General features: G+C 37.5%; 2 protein-coding genes across 2 annotated transcripts in view; both read right to left on the reverse strand.

Moving 5' to 3' along the window:
- LOC141752977 (tripartite motif-containing protein 16-like) overlaps positions 1–14750 on the reverse strand; it is a 40570-nt gene that overhangs the window by 3132 nt on the left and 22688 nt on the right. Inside the window, exon 2 of the mRNA XM_074611270.1 lies at positions 2891–3108. Coding sequence (XP_074467371.1) covers positions 2969–3108 — 140 coding nt within the window. The 3' untranslated portion in view covers positions 2891–2968. The remainder of the gene's footprint in view (positions 1–2890; positions 3109–14750) is intronic.
- LOC141752505 (P2Y purinoceptor 12-like) lies at positions 7322–10732 on the reverse strand. Its single transcript, XM_074610503.1, has 3 exons — positions 10542–10732; positions 10215–10474; positions 7322–7508 (listed from the first exon to the last, which is right to left on the reverse strand). Exons 1-3 carry the CDS (start codon positions 10728–10730, stop codon positions 7322–7324), a joined length of 636 nt encoding a protein of 211 aa, XP_074466604.1. The 5' UTR covers positions 10731–10732.

A 14750-nucleotide genomic window follows, 5' to 3' on the forward strand; every position in this document is an offset into this window, starting at 1 on the left:
CTAGCAACCCCTGAAAGAAAAAACTCTCTAACTCTACCTGCCTGGTAGGCCTAGTCTGTAAAAATAGTATGGAAATGAATGAAAAATGAAATGAAATGATTTGTTATATCTGTATTTCCCTTCTCCCTCATTCTGTATAAAGACAAGACAATCATATTGTAAGTTATTTTTTTCTGTCCAGTTTTATTTCAGAGCAATATGCTCACAATAGGTGTGAATTTCTGCATTTCCTCTTAAATTAAAAGACACACCGGTTTAACAATAGATGCACTTTTTGCAATTGTGAAGGGAAAACTATTGAACATGTGATTGTAGATTGTTTTCATGCTACTTCTTTTTGGTTTGATTTACAGAATAACTTCTCATAAACATTTTGAAAAAAATATCATAATAAACAAAGATTGAGATATTACTCACTTTTAACAATCCCAGTTTTTCGGCAGAAGAAATTTACAAAATTAATTTGATTAATATCTTAGCAAAATATTATATGCATAAAATGATATGGCTTAAAAAAAATACCCACCTTTTATACCTTTAAAGATTCTGATTTTAAAACATTTGACTATGATAGAAAATTCTAAATTGGCAAAAACTATTAGATTGTTAAGACATTTATTCCAATTTGTTGTTGTTATTTTTATTTATCTTTTCCTTTCCTTACATTGTATTTGTTGTGTAATGTATTTTATTTTTATATTATTTTTTTATAATGTAAAATATATTTGCTGAATTTTTTGTAATGAAACATGAACATGTTTATGTAACTATTATATTGAACTTTCCAAAAAAAATAAAGTATGAAAAAAAACAGACACACCGGAAGCTGTCTTACTTAATGGCCCGGAAGCAGAATCCCGAGGTGTAACATCTGCTAACTGCATTTTATGTCACAAAGCTAGCTCGTTGTTATAATGTTGTGATACAGGGTTTTAGTTGATTGATGCACTCATGGTAAATAACATCAACACTGAATTAAAACATACTTGTAAGGATGAACAATAAGTTAGTTTAGGAGTGTTTATTGGACAGGACCTAGCTAGAGCTAATTCAACATTACTTAGATCATAACAACACATCCTAAACAACACAAACTGAACACAATAACCTTCATGAAGATAGGATTTATTACAGGGCTTTTGTGTTAGACTGCATTAGTTTTAGCTAGATGCACCTTTTATTAACTGGTAACTGAATGTACATGACTGGTTGACCTCTTCTAGCCTGATATTCAGACTATTACCTTTTAATTTCACTTCATTTGAATCACTCAACACATTTGAGATATGAGTTGTGATTTAGAGCTCTAGACCTTTTCAGTGCATCTTCCTTTAGACTCACTCAGCAAATTTTCAACTGGGAGGTAACCATCAGCTTTTGGAAAAGGAAAGTAGAGTTGCCATTAGAAATAAGAGATAATCTTCAATTGATAGTTTCTGTTATATTTCCTTTTTTTTCATTATTGTTTTTTGAGTGATTTTCTTCTCTCACCATCATCAGCATTAAATCAACACATGGTCTGTTGTCGGTAGATGATGATTTAAAAAAGATATTACCTCACATTTTGAGTGTTTTTGAGACGATGTGCAGCCCAGTTATTCCTAAAGTGTGATTGGCGAAGCCTGTAAAGCTTTCTATAATTCCCATTTTATTCCTGCATGATTGTTGTGGAATGTTCAAAAGTTGTGTAATAAATCTGAAAGTAAAACATTCTGCTGAAATATTGTCTTGAACATGATTTTCATTTACAAATAAAAAGACCCAAACATTTTACAAATTTAAAATCATTAAAAAATTGTGTTGTTTCTGGTGAAATCCACCAGAAAGTGGAAGTTATTTTATTGCCTTCATTAATCTCCCAGTGTGTTTGTCTGTTACCAAAATATCTTGAAAACTGATTGATTAGAAAGGAATTAAGTAGGAAAAGGACATTTTTTTTGATACTCGGACAGTGAAATGAAGAATATAGAATATAGATAAGTCAACAATTTATTTATTTATTTGTAGGATTTACAACATTGATTTTCATTAATGTATCCAAATAATTGTTATCATGGAAGTACATTTGAATTCTTTCTTAAAAAAAAAGATTACTAAACTATTTTTCAAAAGGTTACATTTAAAATGATCCCAGTTTTCTGGTACTCGTACTTTTTGGGTACATCAAAATAAAATTTGCTATTTTAACAGCAACACAGTATGCTGAAAGTAAACATTACATTATACAAATTATGAAGATATGAAGATTTAGTACAACTAAAATTATTTAAAAAAGAAATATTACATTCATTTGACAGATGCTCAAAAATACAAACCCAAATACATTTATATATTATTACATACATGACTGTTTTATTAATTTTGTAGTTTTTACATAATTAAGCCCATTAATATAATAACCAAAATCAATTTTAAGTAGAACAAAAACTGATTTTTAGTCAGACATTTTGCATATGCAAAGTCAACAATTTATTTATTTAGGCTATTTATTTGTAGGATTTGAACATTAACTTTTTATATATTTTTTTTAACCATGTAAAGACACTTGAATTCACTCTTAAAAAGATGATTAGCTACTTTTCAGAAGGATACGTTTAAAATTAGACCAGTTTTTCCTGTACTTTTTGGATACATTTACAAAAAAAGGTGATGTGATTTTACAATATCAGTACAGACAGCAGTATGTAGAGTACTGAAAAGTAAACATTACTACCTTTTTAAATCTATATTACATTCATTTTGCATATGCAATATTGTCCATGCACAGTATATAAGGGAAATGTTTAGTAAAAATAACATAAGAATCAAATTTCAACAAAAAATCTCTATGTAGCAAATAAAAAAAACTTTTCATCATTTCATTGAAATAAAATAGAAAAAAAAGTCCCACCCACTATGTTTGATCTCTGCAGTGCAGACACATCTCAACATTTACTGTACAGAGATGAATCACTCATTAAACTCTTGTCTACTTGAGCTCACACAACTCAGCAGTGTCTCCATCATTATATGAAATCCAAAATCCAGCATAGAGAGGCTGAGTGAACGTGGTCTGGACTCTGTGGAGGAGAGTCATGGTTTCAGAGACGCTGTAGTAAGACAGAGTACCTGCCCTGTGATCCAGGTAAACTCCTATTCTGGAGGACTGAGGGCCTGAGAGGGAAGTACAAATATTGTTGTGTCTGAATGTATACCTACTACTGTCACTTTCTAATGACCAAGATTTGTCATTACATCCAAATCCACATTCTTCTCTTGTGCCTGTTCTTCTAATATCCTTGTATGCAACTGCTATACGAACGATCCCGCTCCATTTCACCTCCCAGTAACAGCGTCCAGTCAGACCCTCTCTACTCAGGACCTGCCACCTTTCATCAAATCTGTCTTGGTGATCCAAATATAACTGTTTTCCTTGCATTAATGTTGCTTTTCTGTCCCTGTCACTCAATGACAAATAGGTATTTGCTGTATTTGGATCCAGTGTGATTTGACAAGAATATTTCATAAACTCAGCTCTGGTTCTGGGCTCTGCTTGTAAAACATCCACTTCTGTCACTGCCAGAGAGATCTTTCCCCACTCCTCACTCAGAACAGCCTGCAGTTTATCTCTGACCTCTGACACCGCCGCTGTCACATCCTCAAAGGAGTGCAGAGGACAGATATCAATGCTGGGAACGTCTTTAGTTTCGCTCAGACGTGACAGCGAGGGGTAGTTGTTTAGGAAATGGAGGTGATCCTCTGTGTGTGAGAGCGTCTCCAGCTCAGTGTCTTTCCTCCGCAGCTCAGTGATCTCCTGCTGCAGCTTCTCCTCAAGCTCTTTAGCTCGACTCACTTGAGTTGTCTGCTGGGATCTGATCTGCTGCTTCATCTCAGAGCTTCTTTTCTCAATGAGACGGATCAGCTCAGTGAAGATCTTCTCACTGTCTCTCACAGTTTCATCTGCAGAAAGATTGATAGCCTCCACCCTCTGCTGAAGCACCTTCACGTCTTTCTCTCTGTCCTGGACTCTCTGTTGGATTTCTTGCCGACTTGCCCCGACTTCCTTCTGCTTCTCAACCCTCTCTGCTGCAGCGGAGACTGTGTCATGACCTTTATGATCATCCATGGAGCAGAGATAGCAGATGCACTTCTGATCAGTGCGGCAGAAAATCTTCATCACCTCGTCATGCTGAGAGCAGATGTTCTCCTGGAGCTTTAAAGTGGCCTCAACCAGCTTGTGTTTCTTTAATGGAGCTACATTGTAGTGAGGCTGGAGGTGCTGCTCACAGTAAGAGGCTATACACACCAGACAGGACTTGAGGGCTTTTACCTTCATCCCAGAGCAGTAATCACAGGCCACGTCTCCAGGTCCAGCAGAGGAATGATCAGGTGAAGCAGCTTGAAGTCCTGCTTTCTTCAGTTCCTCCACTAACTCTGCTAATATGGTATTTTTCACCAGGACAGGCCTCGGTGTGAAGCTCTGCCTGCACTGAGGGCAGCTGTGTGTCTTCGTCTCATGCTCCTCACCCCAGTAGTCTTTAATACAGCTCATGCAGTAGCTGTGCCCACAGGGAATAGTCACCGGATCCTTTAGAAGATCCAGACAGATTGAACAGCTCAGTTTGTCTCGATCCAGAATCACTTGCTGCGCCATTTCTCCTCTAGACGACAGTGAATGTCTGTAAGTTTCACTCTCTGTTTCCAGATAAATGCTGTGCTCATTTCCTCAATGTTTGTCCACTGATCTGCAGTGTATGAGCGTTCCAGCTCTTACATTTGATCACATGGTGTTTGCACCCATCTGTAAACGGGCAGATATGTGAAAGGGGAGGGAACGACAAGTCTGAGCTGAATAGACTTTGAGCGGGAGGAGCCTCGCCTTGCCAGTAAATAAAGTCTAGGTGGGGTTTGTAAAAGTTGTGCTTCATTTCAGGAAGTGGAGCGGTTTGAGAGTTGCTGTTCTTCTTCTTCTTCTTCTTCTTCTTCTTTGGTGTTTATTGGCGGTTGGCAAACCATCTTAGAGGTGCATTACCGTCACCATCTGGACTGGAGTGTGGAACAGAAGATTGTGCAGAAACAAAATAGAACTAAAAACAAAAAATTAAATAAATAAAAAAATGATAATGAAAACTCTAGATTCTTTTAACTAAATCAGTTTTTCTCAAAAACTGAATAATTTCACTGTATATATTATCTGCTTTATTCCCCAATAGACCTGACACTGAAAAGTCGTGATGTTTTGCATTCCTTAATGTCTGAAAAAGGTGATTCCTCTGGATAGTGTAATTACTGCAGTGTATCAGTACGTGTTCAACAGTTTCTGGCTGGTTACAGTGTGTACATTTCCCAGTTGGGTGTTTGCCTATTCGATATATAATGTTTGATTAAGACCTGTATGTCCGATTCTTAGTCGAGTGATGATATTTTCTTCCCTTCTTTTCCAGCCCACCTTTCTCCCTGCTCCAACATGTTTCTGTATATTGTACATATGCCTTCCAGTTTCCTGATCATCCCAATACTCCTGCCATACTTTTTGTGCATAGTTCTTGATGAATGGTTTAGCCTCAGCTTTACTTCATGGAATTTGTAATTCTATATTCTTAATTCTTAGTGTTTGTTTGGCCAGAATGTCTACCTGCTCATTTCCTTCCACACCAACATGAGCAGGAACCCATATGAATCGTGTACCTGTGCCTTTTATTTCCATCCTATACATAATGAGAAATATTTCATTAATTAAATCCGTTCTGACTGATGATCTACCAGATCCTATGCTTGTGAGTGCTGAAAAACTGTCAGATGCAATAACGGTGTTTTTTATTTCCCTCTCCTCTATCCACTGCAGGGCCAATAATATTGCCAATATTTCTGTAGTATATACTGACACGTAATTTGATACTCGTTTCTTGATGTATGTCTCACTCACCGGGATATAAACTGCTGCACCTGCACACCCTGTCTCAGGATCTTTGGAACCGTCTGTAAATAAGAACACGGAGTCTGAGAAGTGCTGATCCAAATAATTCTGGACTATGCGCCATGCTGGAATTTTCTTTGACTTCTCCTTCAATTCCTGCTGTAAATTGAGGTCAACATTTGGTAATGGGAATAACCAGGGAGGAATGGAGGAAACTGAAACTGTAGAGCAATATTGGAATTGACATAACCCTATGTTTTCTGCCTTTGCATCACCTACCCACCCAAAGCTTATGAAGTTTGTTTCATTATGTTCCCAGCAGTCTATCAAAACACTTTTGGTAGGGTGAGTTTCATAATGCCCCTGAAGATTAACCCAGTATGCCAGCATTAATTTTATTCTTCTAATCCGTAGGGGCATTTCTCCCACTTCCACTTGCATTGCTGATACCGGAGATGTTCTGAATGATCCACTAATGATTCTCAAAGCCTGAGCTTGCAGTACATCTAATTTCTTGAGGTTTGATTCTGCTGCTGACATGTAAGCTACACACCCATAGTCAAGGACAGATCTCATGAGAGCCCAGTATATATGTTGTAAAGATGCTCTACTTGCTCCCCACTCCTGTCCTGTCAAACAACGCAGTATATTGATGACTTTTTTACATTTGCTCCTGATTTTATCTAAATGAATGTTCCATGTGAGCTTTTCATCAAACCAAATCCCCAGAAATCAAACAGCTTTGACTTGCTCCAGAGGTTGATCATACAGTTTTAGGGAAATGGGTGCGATTTTACGCCGTTTTAAGAAACAAATAACTTGTGTTTTTGCTACTGATAACTTGAATCCCCATTTGTTTGCCCATTTCTCCACCTCAGCTATTGCAGCTTGCATTTTCTTATTAACAAATGATACATTGCGGCCTCTTATCCAAAGAGCTCCGTCATCCGCGTACATAGACTTTCCTATATTTTGCTCAACCTGAGAAAATATATCATTGATCATTATATTGAATAATAACGGACTACATACACTACCTTGTGGAGTTCCATTATCTACTGTATATACATTTGAATATTCTGCATCTACTCTTACCTGTATTTTCCTGTCAAATAAAAAGTCCTTCACCCAATTATATGCTCTACCACCAATTCCCAATGAATTCAATTTAATGAGTAACCCTTCTTTCCAGAGCATATCATATGCTTTTTCCACATCAAAGAAGATAGCTAATCAGTGGCGGCTGGTGGATTTTTTTTGGGTAGGGCCAATCAATTTCAACAAACATCCTAGTACGATTCAATGCAAAAAAAGGTATCAAAAACGCATTACTACTTTGCAGTTACATTTTTATCATTTATTCCAACACTGACATAAGGACATCTTATTCATACAATTCAGTATGTTAATATAACATACGACAGATCATTTATAAAGGAACTTTGCTCTTCTGTCCTTCTGAGTGGCAAACCTCTCAATGACCTTCTTATTGAAGTCAGGCATGTTCCTGACAAGTTTCTTCTCCATGGAGAGCATAGCCAGAGCATTAAGGCGATCCTGTGTCATGGTGTTTCTCAGGAAGGTCTTGATCCCGCGAGAACTGACATGAGCCCTGACGAGAACAGAGAGAGACACACGTGAACGTGCGCGCGCACACCATGGGCCAAATCAGTTTGGCCCTCCCGGAAGTCTTTTTTACGGCGCTGATTGGATGAATTGTATGTCATTCATGCTTGTAATCATATATCTTTAATCAGTGATTGGCTGTACTGCTTATTAGACCCGCCTTCCTTGGGCCAAATCCATTTGGCCCCAGAAAGTGCACGTGCAGCAGAGCAGCTGAGAGGTGCACTAGCAGAGAGTTCAAGGAGGAAAGCAGATATTTGGCGCAGTTATCCTATTTTACAAATATTACGGGTATATTCCATAGGTCAAAAACACACATATTGACAATTTTTAGAATTTTTAGAATTTTTATAATTAATAATTTTATAATTTTTTTTTTTTTTTTTTGGTGGCTCAAGGTGGGTGGGGCCAGGCCCCGTGGCCCTCTATTGGCCGGCCGCCACTGATTCTGACTATCTGTAACTCCAGGTAGAGATATCTACAACGTCATTTTGACTAGTCGAAATTTAATTTTAGATATGTGTGCCTGTCTGCATTTCCTTTATGTAATGTTTGTAATGAATGCCAGTGCTGTCTTTTTAATTTTTAATATTTCTTTTTACCCCCTACCCTTCTCCCTCGAGAGACTTTGTAAATAAGAATTGGTCGTTAATTGTCTTGCCTGGTTAAATTAAGGGTAAAAAATAAATAAGCTGTCCTCATGTTCCTCTGAACTCAAACATTAATTATTGTTTATCTTCTCTGAGAAACTCTGACAGCTACTGACTGTCTGGCAGCTTTATCAGTGTTACAGAACCACATCCTGATGCTTTTTAAGCATAAATCTCACATCCCCCTAACGACACGAAAACCAGCCCAGTGTAGCTTCTGTGGTAACATATTTATAGTCAGAGTTCTTATCTTGTTTCACATCTTCATAACAGAACGGAAAGTCTGAGCTATTAAACTTGTCAACTCAAAGCTTTAACTCTGTAGTTGCTGCAGGTTGTGAGTGTTTTCAGATTACACTGCTTTATTGTCTGAAATGTTAATTCAGTTCTCAATGTTAAAATGAGGAAGCAAAAAAATCCTCAATGTGCAAAGAAAAAAGCTGATTTTCTTCTTGATAACCAACCAGCCAGCCGCTGGGCAGCAGCGCTGACTGAAAACTGCAGCAGTCCTTCCAGTAAAGACTGCGTGGTACACCGACCTCAATAAAACCAGACTGATGATGCAAAGACACAAAACCACACTTAGTTTTCTTTGAAATTATTGCAACACTTGGTTTTGACTGTAGAGTGACGTCATACAACCACCAAAAGAGATGAGGACACAATGTACTCTCTGACACACTGCTATCAGTGAGCTTTAAAGGTGCTCTTTCTAGTCTTTATGCTAAGCTAAGCTAACCAGCTGCTGGCTGTAGCTTCATATTTAGTGTACAGATTGTGATATTAATCTGACAGTTATACTCTCAGCAAGAAAGGGTTACACTTTATAATAACCTTCATTTATAAATGGTAAATTGATTATTAATGAACATTTATAGCGTTACTAATAATGAGTTAAACATTATTAATTATCATTTCATTGTTTGTTAACAGTGAAATAACTATTAACTAAGTAAAGGATAATGTACAGCGAGCCGGTCGTTATTGGGAAATAAACCCAGACAGGGCGACGCTGTTTATTTCACAACAATGACCCGCTAGCTGTACATAGCAACGGTCTGTTATACATAGCAACGGAGCAATGGTCTGTTATACGTAGCAACGGTCTGCTATACGTAGCAACGGTCTGTTATACGTAACAACGGTCTGTTATACGTTACAACAGTCTGTTATACATAGCAACGGTCTGTTATACATAGCAACGGTCTGTTATACATAGCAACGGTCTGTTATACATAGCAACGGAGCAATGGTCTGTTATACGTAGCAACGGTCTGCTATACGTAGCAACGGTCTGTTATACGTAGCAACGGTCTGTTATACGTAACAACGGTCTGTTATACGTTACAACAGTCTGTTATACATAGCAACGGTCTGTTATACATAGCAACGGTCTGTTATACATAGCAGCGGTCTGTTATACACAGCAATGGTCTGTTATACATAGCAACGGAGCAACGGTCTGTTATACGTAGCAACGGTCTGTTATACGTAGCAACGGTCTGTTATACGTAGTAACAGTCTATTATACATAGCAACGGTCTGTTACACTTAGCAACGGTCTGTTGTACATAGGTCTGTTATACATAGCAATGGTCTGTTATACGTAGCAACGGTCTGTTATACATAGGTCTGTTATACATAGCAATGGTCTGTTATACGTAGCAATGGTCTGTTATACATAGGTCTGTTATACATAGCAATGGTCTGTTATATGTAGCAACGGCCTGTTATACGTAGCAACGGTCTGCTATAAAGAAATAACAGACCAAGCCATGATTGACCAATCAGAATTGAGTATTCAACAAAGCCGTGTAATATGTTTAATTAGCTATTAATTTACCATTTATAAATGATGGTTATTATATATATTTTTACCCAAGAAAGAGTTGAGCTTTTCCTTTTAACATTTTTTGGGGCTCATTGCAGGATCGCTGAAACTGCGACAACATCACAACGAACGTCTCCGAACCTGAAACCAGCCGATAACCAGCTGCTCTACCTTCCCCTCAACGCCACGCTGCCGTCCAGCCCAGTCCTACCTGTTAGCGGCGATGAAACCCATGAACAGGATGCTTGCGTACATGTTCAGATAGAAGGCGGAGGCGCCAAAGTTGCAGTAGAGGCGGCGGACGGCGACGGAGCTGCTGGCGTAGTTGGCGATTCGGAGCGGTAGACAGAGGCTGATCAGGAAGTCGGCGGCCGCCAGGTTCTTCATGTAGACGGTCACGCTGCTGGACGCCGGCTGCTGAGCTCCACAGAAGTAAACCTTCAGGGTGAAGCCGTTCAGGAGCAAACCCACCTGGAGAGGAGACGGGAACGTTTAGGATCTGTGCAAATAAAATCATTCTTTAGAGAACGAGACTCACCAGAAACATCAGAGTGTAGACCAGCAGGAAGCAAACGTGGGCCGACTTGTCGACGTGATCGCAGTGACTCGTACTGCTGCCGTTCGTCAGGTTGAGCACTGAGGACCGGTTGGAGAACGGGAGTTCACTCATGTTTCTGGAAGAGAGCTGAACCCAGAAGAATGATGTGTTAGATAATGGTTCAAACATCATTTATCTGCATTCAGGAACTGGCTTGTGCTGAGAGGGAAGTAACAGATCACCACAGCAGCAGCAGCAGCCGAACAAACCTCAAAAACACGTATTCTAAAACACACCTCAGGTAGCCAGGACATCTAAATCTGACATATGTGGTCGCCAGAGTCACGTGATTAACCACGACCAAGATTCACAAGCTGGTCCAAAGCTGGTCTGAAGGCTGCTAACTAGAGCTGCTCTCAATCTAAAACCACCCACATCTGCACAGTCGTTTATTTAGAAAAATAACAATCAGATATAAGAATGTGATGGAGCTACAAAGAAATAAACACATAAATAAAAACATTTCTTATTATTACAAATAATAAAAAGAAGAAATCTAAAAAAAAATAATAATAAAGGAAATGACTGAAAATAAAAACAATTAAAAGTCTAAACTTTAAAAAAAAAAGAAATCAACAAAATAAAACAAAACACAAAGTTTAGTGTAGAAAGTTTGTGTTTTTTGTGTACGAACAATACAAATGTTTAAAAAAATCTGCAACACTGAGCAGATAAAACAGTAAGGAACAGACTGTCACAAAGTCTGCCTCAGTCACGTTTTCCAGATTGTTATCAGTTATCATCGTTATCAGTATAAGCACCATAGACGTGGGTCAGTAGGGGCCTACTACGCCTACTAGTAGGTTTAATCATCTAGTCACATGGTAGATCACCGAAAGAAGGTATAAAAGAAGACGACAGCGACCTCTCAGCCGATTAGAGTGTTGTCAGGCTATTAAATAGGCGTTATCAGTAACTATAAGCCCCATAGATGTGACTGATAACGCTTATTTAATAGCCTCGGTTGTGTTTTCACAGTGCATTTACTGAAGGAACGTACTTAAGTACACATTTGAGGTACTTTACTTGAGTATTTCTATTTTCTGCTACTTTGTACTTCTACTTCATTTCAGTAGTGTTTTGAATTCAGGACTATTACCTGTAGTGGAGTATTTTCACAGTGTGGTATTAGTACTTTTACTGAAGTAATTATTAACTACATGAAGCTGATAATACTTGTGTACTTTTACTGCTGATACTTTAACCACGCGAAGGTAAGAATACTTGTGTACCTTTACTGCTGATACTTTAACCACGCGAAGGTAAGAATACTTGTGTACCTTTACTGCTGATACTTTAACCACGCGAAGGTAAGAATACTTGTGTATCTTTACTGCTGATACTTTAACCACGCGAAGGTAAGAATACTTGTGTACCTTTACTGCTGATACTTTAACCACGCGAAGGTAAGAATACTTGTGTACCTTTACTGCTGATACTTTAACCACGCGAAGGTAAGAATACTTGTGTACCTTTACTGCTGATACTTTAACCACGCGAAGGTAAGAATAGTTGTGTACTTTTACTGCTGATAATTTACATGAGGCTGATAATACCAGGTTACATTTACTACTGATACTTTAACTACATGAGGCTGATAATACCTTTACTTGAGTATTTTTACATTGTTGTATTAACATATTAACTTAAGTACTTCTTCCACGTTAATGTTTGTAACCACAGCAGATAAACAGACTCCGTTAACCAACACTAATAAATACACATTTTCCGTCTATAATAACTCATATTTGTGACTGTAGTTTACAGTATTTCAGCTCATACATATAACAAAGGTGTTACTACAGTAGAAGTACAGAGAACAGAGTTACCTGCAGTACTCACCCGTCTGTGTGACTCTCTGAACAATCTGACTTCCTTCTGGTTAGCGAGAGGGAGGAAGACTGATGTGGTTCTGATGTTCAGCATATAGGTAGTGTGTGTGTGTGTGTGTGTGTTACCGCCACTCATTTACATGTCATTAACACACACACACACACACACGCACGCACGCACGCACACACACACACACACACACACACACACACACACACACACAGACACACACACACGCACACACGCACACACACACACACACACACAAACACACACACACACACACACACACACACACACACAGACATACACACACACACGTGTCCGGTCCTTCATTGGTTCCCAGACGCTTTTAGATTCTCTCTTTTCTCACAGGAACTTGTTTAGTTTGATATCATCATGTCTGTTTTTACACTTTGGTTCAGTCTATTTTTATTAAAGCATTTCTAATCATGTATTAACACTCTCCTCTGATGGTCACTGTCAGTGTTACACCTCTGGTTTATATATAGTAACACACTGTGACCACTGGAGGGCAGTGTGGAATATATTATATTATATTATATTATATTATATTATATTATATTATATTATATCATATTATATTATGTTATATTATATTATATTATATCATATTATATTATGTTAAATTATATTATATTATACTATATCATATTATATTATGTTATATTATATTATATTATATTGTGTTATATTATACTATATTATATTATATTATATTTTATTAAATTATATTATATTGTATTTTTTTATTGTATCATATTATACTATATTTTATTTTATTATATCACATCATATTGTATTATATTATAGTTTATTATATTATATTATACTATACTATATTATCCATCCATCCATCTTCAACCGCTTATCCGGGATCGGGTATACTATATTATATTTTATTATATTATATTATATCATATTATATATTTTATTTTATTATATTTTATAATATATTTAAATATATTATATTATATAATATTATATGATATTATATTATATTGTATTTTATTATAGTTTATTTTATTCTATTATATTTTATAATATATTTAATTACACAATATTATATTATATTTTATAATATATTGAATTATATTATATCATATTATATTATATTCCTATATTTGACCAGCTGCACTATTTTATGTTTTAAATTCCCCTTCTTACTTGTGTGATTTTATATTTATTTTATAGCAGCATTAGAGCAGCCTGAGAACAAAAAATATTGCCAACGGCTGCTTCTATGAAATTATTGTGCATTATGACAAATAACTTTAATATTAACATCTACTATACAAAAAACTGTTGTTTTGTCTCACTGCATATTACTGTGTGATTTTATTTGATGAGCTGTGTGCTCCGTCTCAAACGTATATAAAAATTAAAGTTATTATAATCTAACAGAGAGAAGAGAGTGACCTCAGAGCCACAGAAACCAGATCAGCTGAATTTACTGAGAAGTGGACGGTTGCCGTGGTAACGCCGGAGGAGAACTGAACTCACCAGCCGTCTCTGGTCCCGTGAGTTCGATGCCCAGCGATTGCGTCCACTTTCACTTCCACATCACCACTTCCTGTTCTCTCCTTCACGCTGGTGACTCATCAATAAACACAACTGAGACTGTCAATCATTATTTAATATCTATACTTTAATATATATATACTGATATTTATATACAATTATACAAGTCTGCATTTACACAGGACCACATCTCTATCCTTGATTCCTCTCCTCGTCTCCTCTCCTTGTACCCTCTTTTCTTCTCTCCTTGTCTCCTCTCCCTGTGTCCTGTCCTTATCTCAACTCCTCTCTTGTTTCCTCTCTTTTTCTCCTCTCTCTGTCCTCTCCTTGTGTCTTTCCTTATCTCCTCTCTTCTCTTGCCTCCTCTCCTTGTCTCTTCTCCCTGTGTTGTCTACTTGTCTCATCTACTTGTCTCCTCTCCTTGTCCCCTCTACTTGTCTCTTCTCTTGTCTCTTCTCTTTGTCTCCTCTCCCTGTATCCTGTCATTGTCTCCTTTCCTTATCTCTTCTCCTCTCTCTTTTTGTCTCCTCTCCTTTTCTCTTCTCTTGTCTCTTCTCCCTGTGTCCTCTCTTGCCTCCTCCCCTTTTCTCCTATCCCTTTGTCCTCTCCTTGTTTCCTCTCCTTGTCTCCTCTCTTGTCTACTTTCCTCTCTTGTCTCCTCTCTTTGTGCCTTCTCCTTCCCGACAGTTTCCTCAGCAGTGACTCTATTGTCTCCTCTCTTGTCTCCTCTCCTTATCTCCTCTCCTCCTCTCCTCTCCTTGTCCCCTCTCCTCC

Source organism: Sebastes fasciatus, chromosome 16 (assembly GCF_043250625.1).
Source record: "Sebastes fasciatus isolate fSebFas1 chromosome 16, fSebFas1.pri, whole genome shotgun sequence".
NCBI classification, from domain to species: Eukaryota; Metazoa; Chordata; class Actinopteri; order Perciformes; family Sebastidae; genus Sebastes; species Sebastes fasciatus.

Bases quoted from the DNA above. Each gene is read 5' to 3' on its own strand.
- LOC141752505 (XM_074610503.1), bottom strand. From the start codon at position 10,730: ATGTTTGAACCATTATCTAACACATCATTCTTCTGGGTTCAGCTCTCT. The intron at 10,475-10,541 runs GTGAGTCTCGTT...TCTCCTCTCCAG, and splicing joins TCTACACTCTGATGTTTCTG to GTGGGTTTGCTCCTGAACGG. The intron at 7,509-10,214 runs GTAGGACTGGGC...TGTTCTCGTCAG, and splicing joins GGTTTCATCGCCGCTAACAG to GGCTCATGTCAGTTCTCGCG.